At 40.8% G+C, this 25,781-nt stretch overlaps 1 protein-coding gene across 1 annotated transcript in view; it reads right to left on the bottom strand.

Moving 5' to 3' along the window:
- LOC122550676 (GRIP and coiled-coil domain-containing protein 2) overlaps positions 1-21,021 on the bottom strand; it is a 68,695-nt gene extending 47,674 nt beyond the window's left edge. The window contains exons 1-7 of the mRNA XM_043691765.1: positions 20,897-21,021; positions 9,810-9,866; positions 8,758-8,842; positions 6,480-6,547; positions 5,680-5,781; positions 1,942-4,410; positions 644-716 (exon numbers count right to left, since the gene is read on the bottom strand). Coding sequence (XP_043547700.1) covers positions 644-716; positions 1,942-4,410; positions 5,680-5,781; positions 6,480-6,547; positions 8,758-8,842; positions 9,810-9,866; positions 20,897-20,902 — 2,860 coding nt within the window. The 5' untranslated portion in view covers positions 20,903-21,021. The remainder of the gene's footprint in view (positions 1-643; positions 717-1,941; positions 4,411-5,679; positions 5,782-6,479; positions 6,548-8,757; positions 8,843-9,809; positions 9,867-20,896) is intronic.
- Between the last annotated feature and the right edge of the window lie 4,760 nt (positions 21,022-25,781).

The raw sequence follows: 25,781 nt of genomic DNA, 5'->3' as shown, positions 1-25,781 counted from the left end.
CTCCATGCTTCAGGCTCTCTGCCTTTATTCCTGATGAAGGGCTTTTGCCCGAAATGTCGATTTTGCCTGTCCTCGGATGCTGCCTGAATTGCTGTGCTCTTCCAGCACCACTAATCCAAAATCACTCAGCCAAATACTGAAGCTCAGCATTAAAACTGTAACATTACTTTATAAAAGTCAATCTTGCTTCAAAAGGGGAAAAAAATCCCTAACGAAATGAAGTGTCACAACTAAAAGATAAGCATTAAACTAAATGACTTACATCATTTAAATGGAACAAAGCATACCAAGTTGCTAAATACTGCATTCTACTTGATTATGAAAAGTCCTTAAATTATCAAAGAGTTTTATTCAAAATAAAATACATTAATGTATATGCATATAATATGATAAAATAATACTGCCTTAACAATATTGGGTATATTCATTGTTGACTGTGATTCAGTAGTAGCAGCTTGTCACAAATTAATGTCACAGAGCCAAATTAGAGAACAAACTGCCAGAGGTCAACTTCGCTATTAATGTAAAACAATCTATTAAAAATACTTCTGGAAAAAAGTTGTTCTACTCCCATATAATACAATAGTGAATAATTATACTTTAAATTTCAATTAAAGTGACGATAACCAAAAGTAAACCATACCCATTTTGTTATTCAGTTCCACAATTGTGCCTTGTAAAATGTTCTCTTCATTGGATGTTTTCTGCATCAAATCCTGCATTTAATTCAAGGAAAGGAGAAAGTGAGGACTGCAGATGCTGGAGATCAGAGCTGAAAAATGTGTTGCTGGAAAAGCGTAGCAGGTCAGGCAGCATCCAAGGAGCAGGAGAATCGACGTTTCGGGCATAAGCCTTCCTGAAGAAGGGCTTATGCCCGAAACGTTGATTCTCCTGCTCCTTGGATGCTGCCTGACCTGCTGCACTTTTCCAGCAACACATTTTTCAGCTTTAATTCAAGGAAACAAAGGTTATCACCATCTTTGGGTGTTTCATGTTTTATTCTGTATTATTTTAATGTATTATTTACATTATGAAGTTCCTTGAGACAGAAAACAAAATCCTTTACAATAAAACTGCAAGGATCCAAGTAAAAATTTAAAAATAAAAAATAAAAATAACTGCTTATGTTTTTTCCAAATATGAAAAATTAAAACTGATCATTTGTATTTAAACCAATAAATGAGTTGAAGACAAACAAATAATAAATTGCAGTAAATTCAACTTCTTAATCCAGTACAGCTCTTAAAGATATTAATTCTTTTACAAATTTGTAAAACTTTTGTCTGGTTATTACAATCAATTTGTTCCTGTCTAATTCAGTGCTCATATTAAAGTTTATCAACAAGCTGCATCTTTCCTCTTTGGAGGGATTAAATTCTTTGATATAATTGTGATAAGCAAACTGGTGGCAGGGGTAGGTGGAGACTTGGGCCTCGCATAAAAACTCTCAGAACAATAGAAACTGACATAGATTCAAAAGTTTTTTGTTGCTCAAAGATGAATCATTGAAGAGCTGTTAAATTTCTTTCACCTTGAAACTTTAGAAAGAACACAGAAAAAAATGAACATTCATTCCAAGTCAATTTGGCTATTGTACAGAAAGATGGTTTCCTAATGTTACTTTCAAAGCAGATTTTCAGGTCTACAAAATTTATGCATAGAAAATAAACTAGATGATATTGAGAAATTAAACAAATGTCATCTACTTGCATCATGGTCTTCAGTATAATAATAGATATACAAGGCGGAGATTTCTTGAGACATCAGTGAATACATGATACATTCACTTCTAGTTCTCAGTGAGATAAGAAAAAATATTCAACACACTTCCTGGAAGCTCAGCTTAAACACAGATTCACAGGAAACAGAAAGAATTTAAATCTATTTAGCCTACAATTGTACATCTCATTTAATAAATTTACATTTTCAATTAATGGTTACCTTCAATTTTTGAAGCTCCTCTTTAAACTTTGATAGCTCAGACTCTTTTTCATTCAGCTGGCACTTTAATTGTTCCTCTTTCTCTTCTGTTGTTTCTTTTTCAGTTTTCTCATTTTGCTCTTGCTTTTCTGTCTTCAGATTCTCAAGCTTCTCTGTAACATTCTGAATTTGAACAAGCAGGTCTTCATTTTCCTGAGTGATTTTTTCACTTAGGTTCTGCAACTCTAACAAATCCCTTTGCAATCCTTCCTTGTCAAACTGTGCTTCATCTAGATGCCTCTGCAAAAGGGTTCTCTCTTTTTGAAGGTCATCTATTAAAGAACTGAGCTCAGCCTGTTGATCTCTATTTGCATTAGACTGTAATTCTAATTCTTGTTGCAATTGTTGTATGCGTTCATTGCACTGTAATGTTACAGACTGCTTTTCCTCTCTGAATTTTGTTATAGTTTCCTTCAGTAATTGCACTGCCTCAAGTACATCTAACTCAGGAACATCATTTGTAAAACTGAAGATTTCCTGTTCCAGAATGCTACTTATTGCAAGTCTAACATCATTAATCTTCTGTTTTTCAATTCCCGCTGCTAGTTGGAGACTGTCTCTTTCCTGAATCCGAATTTGTAACTGTTTACTGAGATCTTGAAGTTTTTCTTCATTTGCTCCCAAATTTTCATTCTGTAAACTGGCCATTGCTGTTTCTTTTTGTAAAGCTTCCTTTTCTTTTTCTAATTTTGCAATAAAGCCTTTCAGATTTTTTGTTTGAGTGTCTAAATGTTCTTTCTCAGTTATAATAGCTCTTAGTTTTTGACAAGTAGACTCCTTCTCCGAAACTGCTGTTAGCAATTGATGTGCAATTTCATCCAATCTTTGCTTCAACTCACATTTGTCCTTATCAAGGACTTGTATTTGCTGCTCAAGTTCTGCACATTTACCTTCCTCTATCACAAGAGATTGTTTCAGACTACCTATTGATCCTTCAAAGTCATTCACTGCTGAGACCAGTTCCTCTTTCTCTCGGATTAAAGTGCCCATTTGTTCTTGCAAGTCATTTAAGTTTCCCTCCTTCTTCTGCATTGATGACACCAATTCTTGATTCATCTCTTGCAAATTGCTGACAGTTTGCTTCAGTTCTTTAGCTTCCTCAACTTCAGCCTGCAGCTTATTGATCGTTTCCAGAAGAGAATCTTTTTCATTAAAAACTTTTCTGAATTTCTGCTGTAGGTCATGAATTTCATCAGATTGTTGCTGCTTCATAACTTCAAACTCATAACTGATCTTTGAAGCAGATTCTCCTAATTCAGTCTGTAGGCTCTCCATGGTTTTACGCAAATTTTCATATTGAAGTACTACCTCTTCTTTCTCCTCCAATAATGTTTGGCATTGCTTCTTCAGATTATCTATTTCAAGAAGGGATTGCAATTTCTCTTTTTCAGCAGCAGCATTTAAAGTTTGCTCGAGCGCTGAAATATCTTTTTTATTTTGTTCTGTTGTGATTTGCATTTCATAGGAATGCTGGGCTACCGCCATTTCACAACGGTCATTAGTAGACTGAAGTTCATCTGTCAGCTTTGCAACCGTATTCATATACTCTTCCTTGGATAATTGGAGTTCATTTATCTTAAACTCCCAGTCCTCTCGCTCATGGAAGAACTCCTCTTTTGTGTGGTATAGTTCTAACTCCAGCTTTTCTTTTTCATCTTTCATACACAGAAGTTTATCCTGTGACAAACTTTCCTGCAATTCCAGTTTTTTCACATAGTTCTCTAGATGCTTCATCTGCTCATTTGATTCAATAGTAGCTTCACTGGGGATTTCTTTTGGGACCTTTGTTTGCTCTTCTGTCATTTTTCTTAACTCTTCCTTCAATTCATTCAACTGACATTCATAGTTGGTCTTATTAGTGATCTGTTCATTCTCAAGACTTCTCTCTTTTATTGAATGTTTTTCTGTTAAATCTTGTTCCAGCTCCTGAATTTCCTTCTCGTGTGTTTTGATTGCAGATTCCAACTGTTGCTTCAATGTTGTCACTTCCTCATGATGGGAAATTTCCATTATTTCAAGCTCTTTCTGGAGGTCTTTCATTTTACTTTCCTTTATTGCAACAGTATCCCTATGACTTTCTTGTAGCTTTGTAATTTCTTCCTCCTGCTTCTCAACACCGGCTTCTACCTGTTGTTTCAATTGTGATATCTGATCCTCATAGGCAATTTTAACTGCGTTTAATTCTTCTTCTAATCTTTCTGCTTCAGTTTGCCGAACTGAGAAGATTTCAAGCTGCTGCTCTAGTTTTCCAATGTGGATACTGTGTTTCTGATTTGATGCTTGAAGTTCATTTTCCAAACTGGTGACTTCCTTTGTGTGTTTAGCTCGAACACCTTCCAATTCCCCATTCAAAGCTTCAATTTGGCTTAAATGCTGGTTTTTTAACAACTTCATCTCCTCCTGGAATTCTATTTCTCTTGACAGTGCATCCTTAGAAGTAAAAAAAAATTTACAATGCTCTGTTTACCTCAAAAAGAGTTACACCAATGTTAATAGAAACAGTTTACAAATGTAGATGGTGAACCTTAGCAAGACTAAAACAGCCTTTTTAAAAAGTATTACTTGGAAGCTACAATGATCCTCGCTAGATTGGAGCTTCCTAATATGGATACAAGCTTCAACACGTCAGTAACAATTGTAGACTTCTGAATACAGTCAATCAGAAGCATAAAAGCTTTGCTTTTAACGCAAATAAAATGTAAAGATTTTTTCCCTTAAGGCAAAATAAATCTTAATATCTCTGAAGTTTTGGAGATGGGACTCATGTCCATAGATGTCTGGTCAGGATCCTGCAGAATAGCTTTTTTTAAATTCATTTAAGGGATGTGAGCATCATGGGCTGGACCAGCATTTATTGCCCTTGGCCTAGTTTCCTTTGGAAAGTGATGATGAGCTGCCTTTTTGAACTGTTTTGGTCTATTTGTTATACGTACACATAACAATACCATCAGGGAGGGAGTTTCCAGATTTTGACCCAATGACATTGAAATACATCTCAGTTCCTGCAAAGTCAGAATGGTTATGGGCTTGGAGGGGAACCTACAAGTGATGGTGTTCCCATATATCAGCTGAGTTTGTTTTCTGGATGAAAGTGAACATTATTTGGAAGGTGGTCTCTAAGGAGTTTTGATGAATATCTGCAGTGCATCTTGCAGATGGTGGACACTGGCTTTTTAAGTTTAAACTTCCAGTAGTTTCATTTCCTGCAGCCCAGAACATTTCACAACCCTGAGAAGGTAGAGACTTAAATTAGATACAAGGGATTACTGGCCTACTTACCTTGGAAATGTTAGATTAATACCTGGTTATACAGTTAGATCATTTCACAGCTGACCCATTTCCCCCAAGCTTAAGCACCAATGATCGCTCCACCTCCTGACCTAACGATGTACCAACCCATAGAACATGCAACAGCCCCTCAACCATCCGACTGCTCCGACCCGATTTGTTGTTTGACCACCAGCTAACTATGCAACATTGATAGGTTGAAGCATAAAGTGACCAGTAAATGAAAGGTAGGGGAATTAAAGAATGGCAGGCTAAGAGGAAGAGGGGACACTGACAAGGCAGGGTTCCCTGTACCGCACACTTGCAATGCCATTAAAAATGGACAACTAAAATATTGATCAAAAAGCAGATTATAGGACTGGGGTGGGGAGGACCTGGTGCAGATTTATTTTAAATCAAGTTAGTCATTACCTTCAACTCTTTATTTTTTTCAAGCTCCTTTCTAAGAGAAAGTGCACTTTGCTGAGCTTCTGCTTTTTCCAATAGTACTGAATCCAGCCTGGTTGTCAGTTCCTAGTCAAATAAGCAGAAAAGTACAAATTACATTAAGATGTCAAATTAATTTTGAACAAGTTAGAAAAGTTATAAAGATTCTGGTCTGTTATTGTGTTCATGTAAACTTAAGTAATTTACTATCCACATACAACGTTTGTACATAGTTATTTTACACCTTCAAAAAAACCAACATATGATCAACAATTGGTTGTATTTCAATTTCATTACTCAAATTTTCTTCCATTCAAAATATCAGCCTCATCCTCATCAAGCAAAAAATATATTTGACTGCCATGCAAATAGTAACATTAAACTCATCCAACTATGATAGTGGGACAAATCTTGGACACCAACGTACAATGAAAATGCATGGCAGGAGATTGCTAAAATCATGATACGCAGACCTATGTGGAAGTTGTCTGGGAAATTCCCCTAGACACTCTGCAAATGTTCCCAGATTTGAAGTCCTAAACTTTGTACAATAACCCAGAAAATGTTACAATGGATTACAATCCAATGTAATAGCTGGACAACTAAATAAATATCAACGATCATTCTGTTTGTGTTCAGGAGCCCAAGAAAATATTTGCACAATTGTGCACTCACTCCTTCAGTTATGCTAGCTTTTGTCAAGCAAATTATTAAGCACACGCAATGTTATCTGTGAAAGTGATACAAAAATTACAAATGATTAACACCTGCTTCATGGCTATTACCTGGATGACTGCATCATTAGTATCAACAGCTGGTTTTGTTCTGAGCTGTTCAATTTCATTTTCCAGTGCTGAAATGACATATGTAAGATAAAACCTTTAAAAAATAAACTGCTCAATTAAATCTAAATTTGCCAAAGCAAACTTAATAATTAGAATACATAATAATGAAATACAATTTTACATCTTTTTCATAATTTAAGAAATAAATAATATTTAATTGAGTTGGAATACTACAATGTATCAGGTCAGGTTGTTGTCATAGATTTTAGAAGGTCTATGATTCAGTCAGATAATGTCAATGCACAATATCTTATATTTATATTCAGTTTTAATGCAGTAAAGTGTCCCAAAGTCCTTTGGAATAATTATTTGAATAAAATGCAGACATTTACAAAAAAATGAGATATTAGGAGGGTTGACCAACAGTATGATTAAACATAGGGTTTTAACCAAACCCTTAAAGGAAATTGGTTCCATGATTCTGATTCTGTGAACTGCCTTGGGATGTACACGCATTTCACAGAATCAGAATCTAGGAACGAATTTCCTTTAAGGCTTTGCTTGAAACCCTATGTTTAATCATACTTTTGGTCAACCCTCCTAATTGTCTCTAATTGTTTCTAATTGTCTGCATTTTAATGTGCTTTATAAATGCAAGTGATTGCTGCAGCTTAGTTGGAAGAATTGATATCCATGAACAACTACTTTAACTTCCTTCCTTAACAGTAGTCATGGAACATGTTTTAAGTAATGGAAGTGCAAGACACCAGTACATGATACTACTCACAGCAAACAAAACCTCAGAAAGGATCAGCTTTTCGAGAGGGGGGGAATGATTACAAGACGATGTTCAATGAACCTTTGGATAGGTTGATTAGAGTGCCCCAGTCATTACAACTTTAGCACTTTACCAGACAGAATTGAACTTATTAATGCAGCCACAATGACAAACAAAAGACAGTTAAATGGCGTGAGATGCAATGACCAAAGCGACATGATCAATTCCTTATTTACAATTAAACTATATGATAAAAAGGAATGAGTACAAAAGAAATGACCATTTTCAACTTCGTCATGCAGTCAGGTTCAGTAGACCTTATTGTGTATTGTACGGGTTCAACAATCCTTTCTTAAGCAAATAGAGAAAACAATACAAATAATTACTTTTGGTAATACCACAGAAGAATGTAGCAGGGATTAGCTGTCTCCATAGAAAAAGGTACAATGTGTGGACATATTCTTTTTTGCCTACAAAGGACAGGTTTTTGGTGTATGCAAACGAATCATACTGTCAACCTACTGATAATTTAAAATTGCTTTCCAGCGTAATTCACAGCATAATTAGGAGTATAGAGTAAAACATTTATTGACTAAGGACCCTGATTCTTGTGTCAAAAACACTGACTAGCCTGGATTTTTCTATGGCTTGACAGTCATTAATGCATTGCAGCTGAGAGTTGTACATAGTGCCCTGCGGCAGACTCTGAAGGTATTGCCTGGGAAACTGAAGATTCTGCTGGGCAATTCAGTATGCCTGGAAGGCTCCAAAAGTCTCCAAAAGTTAGAATTCAGGGAGATCTGATTAAGTAAATTATGATGGTGAAAAAGTTAAGACTTTTTAGTACAAATCCTGGGTAATTATTTAACTGACCCCATATTTATCCTCCCCAGATCCTTATCTGCTTCCCCTTTTCTTCCTCCAGGGTGCCAACGTACCTGCCTCACTCTGGACCCAATCTGATCCCCACCTTCTCCCACTCCGCACGTACTACACCCTTCCATCTCTCATGCCATTGGCCTGTACTCATTGGAATATAGAAGAACTAGAGGCAAGTTTATTGAACATACAAGATTCTTACAGAATAACAGGATAAATGCAGAAAGGTTGTTTCTCCTTGTGAAAGAGCCCAGGACTAGAGGACATCATCACAGGATAGGGAATTACACATTTAAATCAGAGATGGGGAGGAATTTCATCACTCATTGGGTTGTGAATCTGTGGATTTCTTTACCACAGAAGGTTGAGTCATTAGGTATATTCAAGGCTGAAGATCAATAGATTTTTAATCAGTTAGGCAATCAAGCTTATGGGGAAAAGGCAGGAAAGTGCAGTTAAGGATTATCAGATCAGCCATGAATGCATTGAATGGCAGAGCAGACTGGACGGACTGAGTAGTCCACTTCCGCTGCTGTGTCTTATGTTCTAAATCTGGCCCATTATAATTACTTTTAAAAGAAGGTGCTGGTAGGTTAAAGATCTTTTGGTCATATACATTACCAGTGCATTTTGACTTTGTCTTCTGCAAAAGCATAACCTGTTTCTTCGCAAATTTTATAAGCTCTTCCTTTGGTAGTGTGTCCAGCTGTAAACACAGTTAAATAAATGAGTATGGATTCAACATATTCCATTGTTAATTTAGATGAGATTAATGTATAGGTGCTCTTTAAAAGCAAGCTCTAAAATACTGGTGTACTTTGTCATGCAAGATAATTGTGTGTCAGACTGTCTTTTTAATTTCAAGGAAAAATGTCAGAACAGGAAGAGATGTGTGACCTGTTGTTATTTCTGCGATAACGCAATGTGACGAGGTTAACTCGGGGATGGAGCCACGTCAAACATTGTTGAAAAACCACATACTGAGTTTAACACCTGCAAACAAAAGGATGGCTGATTTGGCTTTGGCATGGATAGGCATGCAAATTCTGAGACAGCTGTTCTTGCTTTATGGAGACTTACAGATTCACAGGCAGCCTGAAAACAAATTATTGACAGACAGGGAAACTGCTGCAAAAACAATGCTGCACTTTGAGTTACCAGACAAAATGCTCATGAAAACTTGTCTTCTTAGTGAAGAGGGTCCTGCAGAGCTTTAATATCAGTTGAAAATTTACCATGATGAATCCAGGAGAAACAATTATGTGAACAAACCTTGCAGCTAGAAGATGGACCAGAAATTCTCGGAATATTGAAGACCAGGAATATTGGTGACCAGATATTACAACATAAGAACAAGGGAGATGGTTTGGTCCATTTTCTGTAAATAGGGAACTGAGAAGTGTATGTTACATTTGATATATAGGGCCATCTAGTCATTTTAAGAATCTTTTTGGGTTTCTCTACTCTATTGTTTAGAGTAATTAGCTGCCTACTATGTAAGGTGCAATTAATTATTTAGTTTACTTGTTATAGTAGAAGTCTTAAAATTTGAAATCTTATACAATTCTCTTAAATAGTTAAACAGGAATTTAAATATTTTGGTTTTTTTGAAAAAAGTTATCAGTCTCAATAGGAATCACAAGTTAACATTTAAGATTTATTTTCATGCAAACCTTAGATTTTCCTGCTCCAGGGACTGCTGGTGAAGACATACCATCCTGACCACTCTCCTGTCAAACAAAAACAAACAGAAGTTTTGGAATTTAGAAGTTATTTGCACTGTTTGAACTTGGTATTAATACGCAAAATAATGAATACTGCAATGCACACATTATCTTGCAACTGTAATAAATAATTAGCAAATGTGATAACTCACTTAAATTCACATAAAAATCATATTTATTTCAATTACCCCACAATGTAACTCCCTGCTAATAAAAATATCACTCCAAAATTGTTATAGAACCTAATTTCTGTCCAGTGATCAGTGTCTCACACCAACATATATTTTACAAGTGAAGAACACTTCAAGCACACAGTATCACCACATAATATTGTTATATTTATGCAGCTCTTCCTTAGAGCTTTTCCCTGTTTGGTTGATGCTCCATAACAATGAAGCTGAAAACAAATAATTTAAGCATTTCCATTTCACTGAGATAGTTCCAGACCAACTTACATTGAAACAACCTGCTCCGAAAACTTTGCTCACACTTTGACAGCTGTAAAATTCCGTAATGGACACAATCCACAACATCTGGAAACATTTAACATTCTAATTTGATTAACCTTCTTCATTTTAACAAAAATCAATTCATCCTATCTTCCAATGTAAAGAAATTCATTAAAAATTTCCAAGAGCAAGGCCCACACATTCATCAAAATCTAAACAGGTCTTCTTAGGCCGTCTATGTGCCAGGTTTTGCTGAATACCATTCCTTAGTTTTCTAGACATACTGCTAAAAGACAAACAAACATCAGCAAAAACACTAACTCCATCCATCTTCACTGGGACAGGTTCAATCACCAGTCTGGTTCACAGATGGAACCTTGATGAGCAGAACAATACTCTTCTCATTGGAAATTAAATACTATGCAAATCAATGTAATCATGGATCAGGGGTTCACGGTTAGGTAATGTATACTTATATATTACTTTTAAAATAGTGAGATGGCTGCAAACAGATATTGGTAAGGTTAATGGTACTCTATGTTAGTTGTCTGAACTACCCTATGTGAACCTGGGATCCCTGAAACCTTGGTTTAAATGTAGATTTCGGTAAAGAGAGAACGTGCACTTAGTTATCTTGCAAAATGAATTTCTACTTATGGCATTTTCAGTGATTTATTCGGAAATACCTAAAAATGGTAACGAGTTTCTATGTATATCAGACACCTGAATAATAATAAATAAAACTTCTCCATTCAACAAGGGTCTCCATTTGCAATGCATTCATTCTATTGCACAGCATATTTAAAATTCATTAAGAATCATGGCGAAGGTACTGGTAGTTTTGTTCTGTTGTGAGATCCAAACCTTAAGGAGCTTTCTGATACATTCTACTGCTGATAATGTAAACAAACTTAGATGGCTCATTTCAGGCAAAATAAATTTAAATGATAGTTGCTATGACACCATTTTCTGCCTTCGGTACTGTTATTTGATTTAGAACAAAGAAAATTACAGCACAGGAACAGACCCTTTGACCCTCCAAGCCTGTGCCAATCGAGATCCTCTATCTAAACCTGTCGCCTATTTTCTCAGCATCTATGTCCCTCTGCTCCCTGCCCATTGATGTATCTGTCTAGATACATCTTAAATGATGTTACTGTGCCCGCCTCTACCACCTCCGTGGGCATCACATTCCAGGCACCTACCACCCTCTGCGTAAAGAACTTTCCATGTGTTTCTTCCCTTAAACTTTTCCCCTCTCACCTTGAACGCATGACCCCTAATAATTAAAGTTCCCCACTCTGGGGAAAAAGCTTCTTGCTATTCACCATGTCTATACCTCTCATGATTTTGTAGACCTCAATCAGGATTCCCCCAACCTCCACTTTTCTAATGAAAATAATCGGAATCTACTCAACCTCTCTTCGTAGCTAGTGCCCTCCATACCAGGCAACATCCTGATGAACTTTCTCTGCATTCTCTCCAAAGCACCCACATCGTTTGGGGAATGTGGTGACCAGAACTGTACGCAGTTTTCCAAATCTGGCCAACCAAAGTCCTATACATCTACAATATGACCTGCCAACTATTGTACTCAATACCCCATCTGATGAAGGAATGCATGCCATATGCCTTCTTGACCATTCTATCGAACTGTGCTGCCATCTTCAGGGTACAATGGACCAGATCTTTCTCCATCAATTTTCCCCAGAGCTTTTCTATTTAACATATAGTTTGTTCTTGAATTGGATCTTCCAAAATGCATCACGTCGCATTTGCCCAGATTGAACTCCAACTGCCATTTCTCTGCCCAACTTTCCAACCTATCAATATTCTGCTGCATTCTCTGACAGTCCCCTTCACTATCTGTTACTCCACCAATCTTACTGTCATCTGCAAACTCACTAACCAGACTACCTATACCTTCCTCCAAATCATTTATGTATATCACAAACAGTGATCCCAACACGGATCCCTGTGGAACACCACTGATCACAGTTCTTCATTTTGAGAAACTCCTTTCCACTACTACTGTCTCCTGTTGCCCAACCAGTTCTCCATACATCTAGCCAGTACACCCTGGACACCATGCGACCTCACTTTGTCCATCAGTCTACCATAGGGAACCTTATCAAATGCCTTACTGAGGTCCATGTATATGACATCCAGATCCCTTCCCTCAATCAACTTTGTCACATTGTCATCCTGAAATAATTTAGTTTATTAAAGCAGCCATACACTTCAAGGCTATAAAATGCCTTTTTAAACTCCTGCGAGGATTCAAGTACAGCTAACTGTGGTTTTGTCTGACAGAAATAAATCTGATTATTGCTGACACTGCATCCTGAAGTTAGTTAGGCAGCTCCAAAATGTACCTAGGCTTTAAATACAAGGAAGTCAAGTATGGGGTGCTAGTGCAAGTCTGGCATCATCCGAGGAGAGGGAGCATCAACGCTTTGGGCATAAGCTCTTCATCAGGAATGAGGCTTCTGGGGGGAGGGGTGGGTGGGGGGTAGCCTGAGAGATAAATGGGAGGGAAAGCAGCTGAGAATGCAATAGGTCAATGAAGGTGGGGAAGAAGGTGATAGGTTGGAGAGGAGGGTGGAGTGGATAGATAGGAAGGTGATGGACAGGACAAGAGGACGGTGCCAAGTTGGACAATTGGAATTGGGACAATGTGGGGGGAGGGGGAATGAGGAAACTGGTGAAATCCACATTGATCCTGTGTGGTTGCAGGGTCCCAAAGCAGAATATGAGGCCTTCTTCCTCCAGGAATTGGGTGGCGATGGAGGAGGCCCATGACCTGCATGTCCTTAGCAAAGTGGGAGGGAGATCTGAAGTGTTCAGCCACAGGGTGGTGGGGTTGGTGGGTGCAGGTGTCCCAGAGATGTTCTCTGAAATGATCCACCCTGTCTCCCCGATGTAGAGAAGACCACATCGGATACAGTAGATGACATTCGTGAAGGTACAGGTAAATTTCTGTCAGATGTGGAAGGATCCTGGAGGGCCTTGGACTGAGGTGAGGGTGGAGGTGTGGGTGCAGGTTTTGCACTTCCTGTGGTGGCAGGGGAAGGTGCCGGGAACAGGATGTGAGTTGGTGGGGGACATGAATCTGACGAGGGATTGCAGAGGGAAAGGTCTCTCCGGAACGCTGATAGGGGTGGGAAGGGAAATATGACTATGGTGGAGGGGACCCTTTGTAGGTGGCGGAAGTGGTGGAGGATGATGCAGTGTCTACAGAGGAAATACAAGGAAGTTCTGTTCAGCCCAGAACTTAACATAATATAGTCTTTAAAAGACATGCTTAAATTTTATAATGAAACCAAACTGAACATATCATTTTAAGTTAGAGCAGAGGTTAATAAATTAAGTGTTTTATATGAAGTTGTTACATCAATCATTTAACATACCATTTATATTTTTGTAAATTTAACAAAAACAGTAAATGATTAGATTTTCCCTGACAACCATAATTCAGTTTATTCACTTGTAAGTGCAGTCGTATAAAATTCAATGCTGGATAACAGCTCACTTAGTCACGTACATTCATTTCTATTTTATAAAATACTGTTCACTCTAAATGACTTTGACATACTTGCAGATTCAATAAAGCTTCGTTCCCTGCTCAATGAGGCAAAATGTTGAAGGTGGTAGAAAAGCTGTTGATTATCAGAAAAATCCATCTGGTACACTAATGTACAGGGAAGGAAAACTGCCAATCTTACCTGTTCTGATCTCTATGTGTCTCCAGAGCCATAGCAATGTGTTTGACTCTCAAGTGCCATTTGAAATGACCAGCAAGCCACTCAGTTGTATTAATCGCTACACTCAAGAAACAAATGATACTGGTCAGACCACTGACCGAGGCACTGGAAATGACAATGGCAGAACAGACCTTGTCAACACTATGAAATCTTCCTTACTAACCTCTGGTGACCACTTTCAAAATCAGAACAGCTGACCCATGGACTGATCAAGCAAAAGACAAACAGTCATACCCACAGAATCGGAATATCTAAGGGTACCATCACCATCCCTGTATACACTCTGCCTACACACAGGATAGAAAGAGCAGAGGTGGTGGCCCAAAGCTATACAGTTGGGAGGTGTTACCCTGGGAGCTCTCAACACTAACTCCAGATCCCCATGAAGTCTCATAGCATCAGGCCAAGAATGGGCAAGGATACCTCTTGCTGATGACCACGTACCATCCTCCCTCAGAGGGATGTCTCTCATGCTGATCAAAGTTGAGGAACACTTAGAGAAAGCAGTGAGGGTGGCACAGGCACAGAATGCACTCTAGGTGGGGAGTATTTGGCTTGGCAGCATAGAGTCATAGACATGTACAGCACGGAAACAGACCCTTCAGTCCAACTTGTCCATGCCGACCAGATGTCCCAACCCAATCTAGCCCCACCTGCCAGCACCCAGCCCATATCCCTCCAAACCTTTCCTATTCATGTACCCATCCAGATCCCTTTTAAATGTTGCAATTGTACTAGGCTCCACCACTTCCTCTGGCAGCTCATTCCATATGTACCATCCCCTGCATGAAAAAGTTGCCCCTTAAGTCTTTTTTATATCTTTCCCCTCTCACCCTAAACCTATGCCCTCTCATTTTGGACTCCCCCAAACCAGGGAATTGATTTATCCTATCCATGCCCCTCATGATTTTCTAAACCTCTATGAGGTCACCCCTCAGCCTCCGACGCTCCAGGAAAAACAGCCCTAGCCTATTCAACCTCTCCCTATAGCTCAAATCCTCCAATCCTAGCAACATCCTTGTAAATCTTTTCTCAACCCTTTCAAGTTTCACAATATCTTTCCAATAGGAAGGAGCAGCACAACTAATTGAGCTAGTCAGGTCCTAAAGAACAATGCTCCTAGACTGGGTCTGGAAAATCAAGAGGGAAAACCATACTTGGCCACACTCTCATCAATTTGCCTGCTGCAGACGCATCTGTTCTATAACAGTGACCACCGCACAGTCCTTGTCTTAAAATTGATCGTTACAAGTCCCAACTTCAAATTTTATTTTTCCATTGTGATACGTGGTACGAAATGGGTTAAACTTCAAACAGATCGAGCAACTCAACACTGGCATCCAAGACGCACTGTGGGTCATCAGTAGCAGGAGAACTGTACTTCAACACAATCTGTAACCTCATGGTTCAGAATATCCCCCACTCTACCATTATCATCAAACTAGGTAATCAACTCCGGTTCAGTGGAGAATGCAAGAGGGCATGCCAAAAGCAGCCTCAGAAATACCAAAAAATGAGGTGTCAACTTGGTGAAGTTATAGGACTACTTGTGTGCCAATAGCATGAACAAATGGTTCACAGAGCTAAGCCATCTCACAACCAATGGGTCAGATCTAAGGTCTGCAGTCCTGCCACATCCAGTTATGGAGTAGGCAGGTCACATCACATCAGGGCATAAAAAAAGGCTGAAGCATTCTGAATAATCTTCAACACCCAGTTATGCTGACCTCCAGAGATTACAGCATCACAGATGCTAGTCTTCAGACAGTTGGACACTCTCTCTCTCTCTCAAGAAACAGTTGGAAGCACAGGATACTGGAAAGGCTATAGGCCCTGACCATATTCCAGCAATAATACACAAGACTTGTGCTCCAGAACTTGCAGCACCCACAACCAAGCTGTTCCAGTACAGCTGCAACATTGGTATTAACCAACAATGTGGAAAATTGCCCAGGTATATCGTGCACATAAAAAGCAGGTCACATCCAACCCAGCCAATTACTACCCCATCAGTTTTATCCCAATCATCAGTAACACGATGGAAAGAGTTATCAACAGTGCAACCAAGCAGCACTTGTTCATCAAACATCAGCTCACTGATGCCCAATTTGGATTTCACCAGGGTCACTCAGCTGCTGACCTCACTACAGCCTTGGTTCAAACATGGGCAAAGAGTGGAATTCCAGAGGCAAAGAGTGGAATTCCAGAGGTGGCGAGTGTGATAGCTCTTTATATCAAGGCTGCAGATGCTGGAGATCAGAGTCGAGAGTCTAATGCTAGAAAAGCACAGCAGGTCAGGCAGCATCCGAGGAGCAGGAGTCATCTATTGCATCCGTTGCACCCAGTGTGGTCTCCTCTACATCGGGGAGATAGGAAGCCTCTTTGCGGATAGTTTCAGAGAACATCTCTGGGAAACTCACACCCACTAACCCCACCGCCCTGTGGCCGAACACTTCAACTCCCCCTCCCACTCTGTCAAAGGCATGCAGGTCCTGGGCCTCCTGCACCGCCAAACCATTACCACCTGATGCCTGGAGAAGGAACACCTCATATTCCGCCTTGGAACCCTGCAAACACACGGGATAAATGTGGATTTCAAAGCTTCATTTCCCCTCCCCCTACATTATCCCAGTCCCAAGCCTCCAACTCGGCACTACCCTCTGGACCCATCCATCACTGCCCCTTCTGACCTTCATCTTCATCCACCTATTGCTTTCCCAGCTACCTCCCCCCCCAACCCCACCCCTCCCCACCCATTTATCTCTCAAACCTGACCCACAAGCCTCATTCCTGATGAAGGGCTTATGCACGAAACGGTGATTCTCCTGCTCCTCAGATGCCGCCTGACCTGCTGTGCTTTTCCAGCACCAAACTCAGTCGAGAGTATGGAGCCTTAGCAATCGGGCAAGTTCTCTGCTGGTTGGAGTCATACCTGGCACAAATAAAAATGCTTGTGGATGTTGGGGATCAGCCATCTCAGCCCAAGGACATCTCTGCAGGAGTTCCTCAGGTAGTGTCCTCAGCCTAACCATCTTCAGTTGCTTCATTAATAATGCTGCCTCCATCATTAAGTCAGAAGTGGGAATGTTTGCTGATGATTTTGTAATGTTCTGCATCATTCATGACTTCTCAGATACTGAAGGAGTTTGTGTGCAAATGCAATAAAACCTAGACAATATCTCGACTTGGATTGAAAAGTGGCAATTAACATTCATGTCACAAATGCCAGGCAATGACAATTAACAATAGAAATTTAACCACCGTCCCTTCACATTTAAAGGTGTTATCATAATTGAATCCCTGATTATTAACATCCTGGGAGTTATCATTATAGCCCCTGCACTGACAATGAACTAGTGGTCAGGTTGAAGCAAATGAGAGTAGAACTTCTTATTTGCAGATAAAACCAACACAAAGTCATGGTGCAAAGGCTTTTATCTGTCATTCAATGCTGTAAAACTCTTAGATTTATCAACACTGTAGGTTATATATCATTTTAGTAATAACACTGACTGAATACGAGCTCTCAGTGATGGTTTGCCAGAGTGTCAGTTCTCACACTGGCCCATTTCAATAGGTTTGTGGTAGAATTGTTCTGCATCAAATCCTGGCAACTCAACAATGCCAATTACACAGCACTGATTATGCATGCATTAATACCAGAGAAGGCTTGTAGAACAATCATTAGCAGCCTGGACCTATTGGAATGTCATTTCCAGACTGGTGCCTTTACTTCAATCCAGAGAGGTCAGCTCCGTCAGCATGCATCTGAATAATACTACTACTGAGAAATAATTCAACGTATCCTTCCGTGGAAGCAATCTGATGTCATCCTCAGTAGGACTCTCATCTATTATCCTCAGCTCATGAATGTTGGCCAAAAAGTTAAACAGGAGTAATAGTCTATGGGAATTCTTCTAGTATTATAATATTCTTTCCTAAGGAAATATCAAACAAGTGGCTGCACTTAAAAGGGACCTGGGGGCAACTTTTTCACACAGATGGTGGTGCGTGTATGGAATGAGCTGCCAGAGGAAGTGGAGGTTGGTACAATTACAACATTTAAAAGGCATTTGGATGGGAATATGAATATGAATAGAGGGATATGGACCAAGTGCTGGAAAATGAGACTACATTTGATTAGGATATCTCAGGCAGCATGGATAGGTTGTACCAAAGGATCTATTTCGTGCTGTATCTCTCCAAGACTGAAGTGCACACTATATGTAGGCAAAGGCAATTAGCTATGTGCTATGTGCCCTGAAGATAAGGCATCATGTAAATGCAAGGCAATGGGCCCCAGCTATGCCTGTCTCTTTGTCGGCTACGTAGAACAGTTCATCTTCTGTAGTTACATCAGCACCACTCCCCACCTCTTCCTCCACTACATTGATGACTGCATAGGCACCACCTCGTGCTCCCGTGAGGAGGCTGAGCAGTTCATCAACTTCACCATCACATTCCATTCCGACCTTAAGTTCACCTGGACCATCTCTGATACCTCCCTCCCCTTCCTGGACCTCTCCATCCCCATCAATGACGACCGAATTGACACTGACATTTTTTACAAACCCACCGACTACATGGATTACATCTCTTCCCACCCTATCCTGTATTTCCAATTCCTCCACCTCATCTACTCCCAGGAGGACCAATTCCACCACAGAACACACCAGATGGCCTCCTTCTTTAAAGACCGCAATTTTCCTTCCCACGTAGTTAAAGGTGCCCTCCAACGCATCTTGTCCACATTCCGCACCTCCGCCCTCAAACCCCACCCCTCCAACAATAACAAGCACAGAACACCCCTGTCCTCACCGCCCACCCTACCAACCTTTGCATAAACCGGATCATCCGCCGACATTTCCACCACCTTCAAATGGACCGCACCACCAGGAATATTTTTCCCTCCCCATCCCTTTCCACTTTCCACAAAGACTCTCCCTCCATGACTACCTGGTCAGGTCCACGCTTCCCAAAAACCCACCCTCCCCTCCTGGCACCTTCCCCTGCCATCGCAGGAATTACAAAACCTGCACCCACACACCCCACCCCCCCCCCCGACTCACCTCCATCCAAGGCCCCAAAGGAGCCTTCCACATCCATCAAAGTTTCAACTGCATTTCCACACATATTATTTACTGTATCCATTGCTCCCGATGCGGTCTCCTCTACATTGGGGAGACTGGACACCTTCTCGCAGAGTGCTTTCGGGAAATCTCCAGGAAACCCACACCAATCAACCCCACCGCCCCATGGCCCAACATTTCAACACTCCCTCCCACTCTGCTGAGGACATGCAGGTCCTGGATCTCCTCCTCCGCCACTCCCTCACCACCCGACACCTGGAGGAAGAACACCTCGGCACACTTCAACCCCAGGGCATCAATGTGGACTTCATCAGTTTCCTAATTCCCCTCCTCCCACCTTACCCCAGTTCCAACCTTCCAGCTCAGCACCATCCCAATGACCTGTCCTACCTGCCAATCTTCCTTCCCATCTATCCGCTCCACCCTCCTCCCTGACCTATCACTTTCATCCCCACTCCCATCTACCTATTGTAGTCTTTGCTACCTTCTCCTCAGCCCCACCCCCCCTCCCATTTATCTCTCCACCCTGGTGCTCCCTCCCTTCATTCCTAGACGAAGGGCTTTTGCCCGAAACATTGATTTTCCTGCTCCTCGGATGCTGCCTGATCTGCTGTGCTTTTCCAGCACCACTCTAATCTAGACTTTTGCCATCATGTAAATACAAGTTCCTTTTAATACTACAACTTAAATGCAGAATTAGAGATCAGGTCACAGTAAACACCAAAATCAATAATGTGCAACATTAGTACAAATCAAGTACCATTGGTAAAGGATGACCACAGTTCCAGAGCTGGGAAAATCATTGTTTATTATGGGCGGCATGGTGACTCAGTGGTTAGCACTGCTGCCTCACAGCACCATGGTCCCAGGTTTGATTCCAGCCTCGGGTGACTGTCTGTGTGGAGTTTGTGCATTCTCCCAGTGTCTGTGTGGGTTTCCTCCGGGTGCTCCGGTTTCCTCCCACAGTCCAAACATGTGCTATGCCAAATTGCCCATTGTGTTAGGTGCATTAGTTAGAGGGAAATGGGTCTGGGTGGATTACTCTTCAGACGGTCGGTATGGACTGGTTGGGCCGAAGGGCCTGTTTCTGCACTTCAGGGAATCTAATCTAAAACTTCAGAAACACGTTGAACCACGCAAAATAGACGCAGTGCTTTCTTTCAGTTTGAGGCTTTTGAACGGCCCAGGAAATATGAATTGAACAGGAAGTGAAATACAGTGTGAAGTGCAGACGTGTATCCCACAGATAATTTCATCCTCGGGTTTGCTTGGTTCGTTTTAGGAGGTACAACTATCTTGAGAATCACCAGCAGAAACTACCTCGGATGCTACAAAAGACAGTGACACCATCCTGTTTATTACAGTCCTCGATTAGCTATTCCAATCTGATAGCTTGCAACCACCAGGATTTGCTATGTAAATATCCGGCTGAATGAATAAAAAAATTAAATATTTACTAGCAGTTACTTTGAAATCTCTGTTACACTGCTGCTTTGGCAACTAGTCTTAAATGGCGATAATAAAATAGCTCGTGTGGGAGGTTTTGCCGCAGACCAACAGTATTGACAAATTATTTGATTAGTTTTTCAGTTTCTTCTCACCCAAAGCCCTCATTGGGTCATCATTTATGAAAGAGCTGAATGACTGATTTTTCACCGGTCTCGAATACTATCACCCCTGGCTCACGCTGAGCTGCTTCCATCGACACTGGCTATCACCCCCGTCCCCCTCACCTCCATGCTCGCAGTGCTCCAGTCTTCTCCACCTCACCGTAAACAAATAAACTGCGTTAAAGGAGGCCGAGCACTGAATTCCGCCGCCAGCCCACTCCCGCACTCGCGACCACCCCCTTCCGGCTGACGTGCAGACCGGAAGTGGGAGTTCCCATGGTAACGAGGCCTGCTCTCCGTGCCTGAGGGGGTGGGAGGAGCGATGGAACAACGCAGCACGAATGACATGGTGGGACTGTCATTCATGTGTTTCCAGCCTCCGTCAGAGGGGGCTCACTGAACTGATCGTCGTCGGACACCCTGGCGTTTGAGGTTCACGCACAATCGCAGATGATGCTCAACCTGTACACCCCCTAGTTAATTACTATCAAACATTTGGCGTAGGTTTTTTATAAATCAACCTACTCAGGAATATTATCACATATCCTGGAACAGGGCTTGAACCCAGATCTTCTAGCTCTCACCTGCTGTGGAATATGGACAGTTTCAGGCCAGGATGAATAATTTTGGTATTTCCACTTGTCCAGCTGGAAAATTTGAGTAATGTTGGACTTTGGCTCAATCTACCAACTTACTTTCTTCTATGTGTGAGCCAAGTCCTGCATGTTCTTTAAATGAAGCAATAGGAGAAGATATTCGGTCTCACACTTTTAGTTTATTTTAGCAGTAAGTGGATAAAGTATACAGAGCTCTGGGTCTAGACCTTCCCGTCCCTGACAAACAGCAGAGTGTGTCAGTTCACGAAGTCTGACCCCTATCCTGCCCCTGACCCAGTCTTTTATACAGTACAAAACATCATGTAATCACAGAACATTGTGCAAGTAATGAGGTGTGGTTGTCGTCTTGATTGACTGTTGACCTGACTCCATTCTCCGCCTTCTCGCGTTCCTGAATATCTGACCCCATGTGACCTCCTTCTGATTAAAAGTCATTCCTATTGTGTGTTTACATCAGCATATCTTTACAAGTCAGATGTACTCAGTACTTTTCCACTGTCTGTTCGTACATACAAGGGTTACACTACACACTGCGCTAGTTAATGGTTAAGTATAACATTGTATTATAAGTACTGAAACAAATATATCATTAAAGGCTTCTGAATGCCTCAAACTAAGCCATATATTTATAGTAACCTAATTATGGTTAATACAGAGAGTTATACAGAACAGAAACTCACCCTTTGGTACAACTCATCTGCATCAACCAGACATCCAAAACTGATTTAGTTCCATTTGCCAGCATTTGTCCCATATCCCTCTCAACTCTTTCTATTTATACATCCAACCAAATGCCTTTTACGTTTTTTATATAGAATCCCTACAGTGTGGAAACATAATTGTATCAACCGCCACCCCGTCCTCTTGCAGCTCATTCCATACCCACACCACCCTCTTGTGAAAAAGTTACTCCTTAGGTCTAGGATCCCTTTTAAGTGTCTCTCCTTTCACCTGAAACCGAGCTTTGGATTCCCCAAAAAGACCTTGACTCAAATTGAACTTTTTTATCGCTGGAAAAAAGGCGCATTTTGTCAAAGATTTTCATCCAGCACTTAACAGGACAATTTGCAAGAATATCAATTCTAGGGCAAATCAGCATTTATGCTTCCTGAGCGGAGAGTGCTGATTGGTTAGCAAATTGACTGTAATTGATAGAGGCATTACCATGAAGAATGTGCCCATTAATGTTGATTCACTTAGCTGCCAGGTTTTGTTAAAATTTTAATCCAGACATGTTGAAATGGATTAGGTTAAGTCATAAGATAAGACCGTATGCTGTTGGAAGTTGTATTTGGCTTAGATGGAGAATCGGCACATGGGCAGGAAACAGTGAGTGTGGATAAGTTTTTTTTGGGTGACCTGTGACCAGTGGGGTTTCACAGGGATCATTGCTGGCACTGCAGCTGTTTACAATATATATTAATGACCTGAAGGATTGAAGTGAATTTTGGAGACAATACAAAAATTGTAACACACTTTTTGAGAGGGATACAAACAGGTTACAGAGAGTTATTGATAGATTAAATAAATGGAAAAAAGTTGCCAAATGTGGCATTGTTCATTTTGGAAAGGAGAATACCATAGAATCCCTCCAATGTGAAAGCAGGCCATTTGGCCCATCATGTCCACACCAACTCTCCGAAGGGCAGCTCACCCAGACACATCCCTGTAACCCCATATTTCCCATAGTTAGCCCCACCTAACCTACACATCCCTGGACACTATGGGCAATTTAGCACGGCCAATCCACCTAACCTGCAGAACTTTGAACTTTGGGAGGAAATTCACACAGACACTGAGAACATGCAAACTCCACACAGACTGTGGAGTGGAATAGAATCTGGATCCCTGGCACTGTGAGGCAGCAGTGCTAACCACTGAGCCACCATGCCATCCTTAAATGGCAGAACAGAATAATATAGAAATAGAGAAAGCAAGTAATTGTGCATGAAACACAGAAAGCTAGCACACAGGTATAGCGGGTAATCAGGAAGGCTAATGTAATGTTGGCCATTATTTCAAGGAGGTTGGAGTACTAAAATGGAAAAGTCTTACAGCAACTGTACAAGGTGCTGGTGAGACCATATCTGGGTACTGTGAGTAGTTTTGCTTTCCTTATATGAGGAAAGATATGATTTCAATGGAAGCAGTCAGGGAAGGTTCAGTATGATGATCCCTGGTATGGGGAGAAAGTGAGGACTGCAGATGCTGGAGATCAGAGCTGAAAATGTGTTGCTGGAAAAGCGCAGCAGGTCAGGCAGCATCCAGGGAACAGGAGAATCGACGTTTCGGGCATAAGCCCTTCTTCAGGAATCCCTGGTATGGAGAGATTTGTCAAATGAGCAAAGGCTAAACAATTGGAACTCATTGGAGTTTAGAAGAATGAGAGGTTTCGCATTGAATCAGAGGATTCTTCAGGGGCTTGGTAAATTCTGAGAGGATGTTTCTCATTATTGGAGAGTCTTAGACTAGATGGCATTGTTGCACAATAATGGGGCACAATTTAAGACTGAGGTGAGGAGGAATTTCTTCTTCTCCTGAAGCCTCTCCGCTATTCAAAAGGATCATGGCTGACTAAACATTTCTCGCCTCCACATTCCTTGCCTTTCCCCAATCCTTGATTTCGCTACTGATCAAGGATCTATCTATCTCTGCCTTAAATGTACAAAAGGACTCTTCCACACAACTCTCTGTGGCAAGGAGTTCCAAAGAAACATGTCTTAGAAATGGCAGTTACTTATTTTGTTGAGTTGAAACAGATGGAGTACATGCACATGTTCCTTTTGCTTGCAAAGAACAGAGGTCAGTAGTTCCACATGCAAGTGTGTCACACTGTGAGCCTGACCAACAATCCTAAACTGATTATCAACATAATTCTTTGCACACTTGGGATTATTCAACAGTTATTAAACAGTTTGACAAAACTGGCAGAACTTGCCTCACAGCATGTCTTAAGTCTTCCTTCCTTAGGCATGCCACATAAAACATGTATAGTTAAGAAGATATGTAGATTTATGAGAAACTTTACACCATCCAAAAATAAGTGATTATTTTGATACAGTATAAACATCATGTATTTGTAGTTAAGAAATGAACACTCATGGAAGGAGCAGATACTTATCAACTACCAAAGTAAAATAAAGTTTGTAAAGTTGTGTCTTTGTGAATAGAACACATTGGTCCTATTTCACGTGTCAAGTTAATTCAGTGGTTTTTGTAAATCTAATTTAATTCATGACTCCTCAGAAACTAAAGCAATCCATATTCAAATGGAATAAGACCTGGAAAATATTTCAGGCTTGGGTTGAAAAGTGGCAAGTAACATTCACCCTACCCAAATACCAGGCAATAACCATGTCCAATAAAAGACAATTTAGCCACCGTCTCTTGACATTCAGTGGTGTTACCGTCATTGAATCCTTTGCTATCAAAATCCTGGAGGTTACCATTGGCCTGAAATGGAACAGGATGAAACATATAAATATAGTGGCTACAAAAGTAAGTCAGAGGCTAGTAATCCTGCACTGAGTAATTTACATCCTGACTCCCAAAACCTGAACCACCTACACAGCACAAGTCAGGAGTATGATGGAACACCCACTGTTTCCCTGGATGAGTACAGTTCTAACAATACTTTATAAGCTTGATGCCATCCATGACAAAACTGCCCACATGGTTGACACCAAATGCACAAACATCCACTCCCTCCACCACCGAAACTCAGTAGCACCAGTGTGTGTTATTTACAAGTGTTTTAAAAAATTCTCAAGGTCAGGTTCGTAGGAGAGTAGTCTGACACAGAACAAACGACCAAGAGGCGAGTCTGCTAGAATATGGGCATTTTATTCCCCGCAGCGTCGCCACAACCAGGTCTCATACAACGGGTCTGGCTTATACTCACTCTACATGTTACCGGAACTGGGAGCCGTCAGTTCTCGTAGAGCGGTTGCCAACAACCCACGCTCGGCGGTTAAACGTAACCCCGGAGCAGACTCACCGAACTGGAGACTTTTCCAGCTGATATACTCTTTTCCAGATATAAACATTCATGTGAACAGCAGAGCAAGGCTAAAAAACACATTCCATTCTGGTTACATACAGATAAGAAGATTCACACGGGGAGGTGTGTAATAAGATTCACACGGGACTAAGCAACACCTCCATTCCGGTTAGATTCACACATGTATTGGGACATAATTTTTAACCGTTTCACCACATTCCACTGCTTGGAATTTTACACCACAATAAGATGCACTGCTTCAGTGCTGCTTCGTCAAAATCCAGGAATTCTCTTCCTAATGACATTGTGGGTCTACCTACAACATATGCAAAACAGTCAAGAGGCAGCTTGCTACCACTTTCTCAAGGGCAACTAGGGATGGGCAATAAAT

This window comes from Chiloscyllium plagiosum, chromosome 6 (genome assembly GCF_004010195.1).
Source record: "Chiloscyllium plagiosum isolate BGI_BamShark_2017 chromosome 6, ASM401019v2, whole genome shotgun sequence".
NCBI classification, from domain to species: domain Eukaryota; kingdom Metazoa; phylum Chordata; class Chondrichthyes; order Orectolobiformes; family Hemiscylliidae; genus Chiloscyllium; species Chiloscyllium plagiosum.
This window is presented reverse-complemented; position numbering and strand designations above follow the sequence as displayed.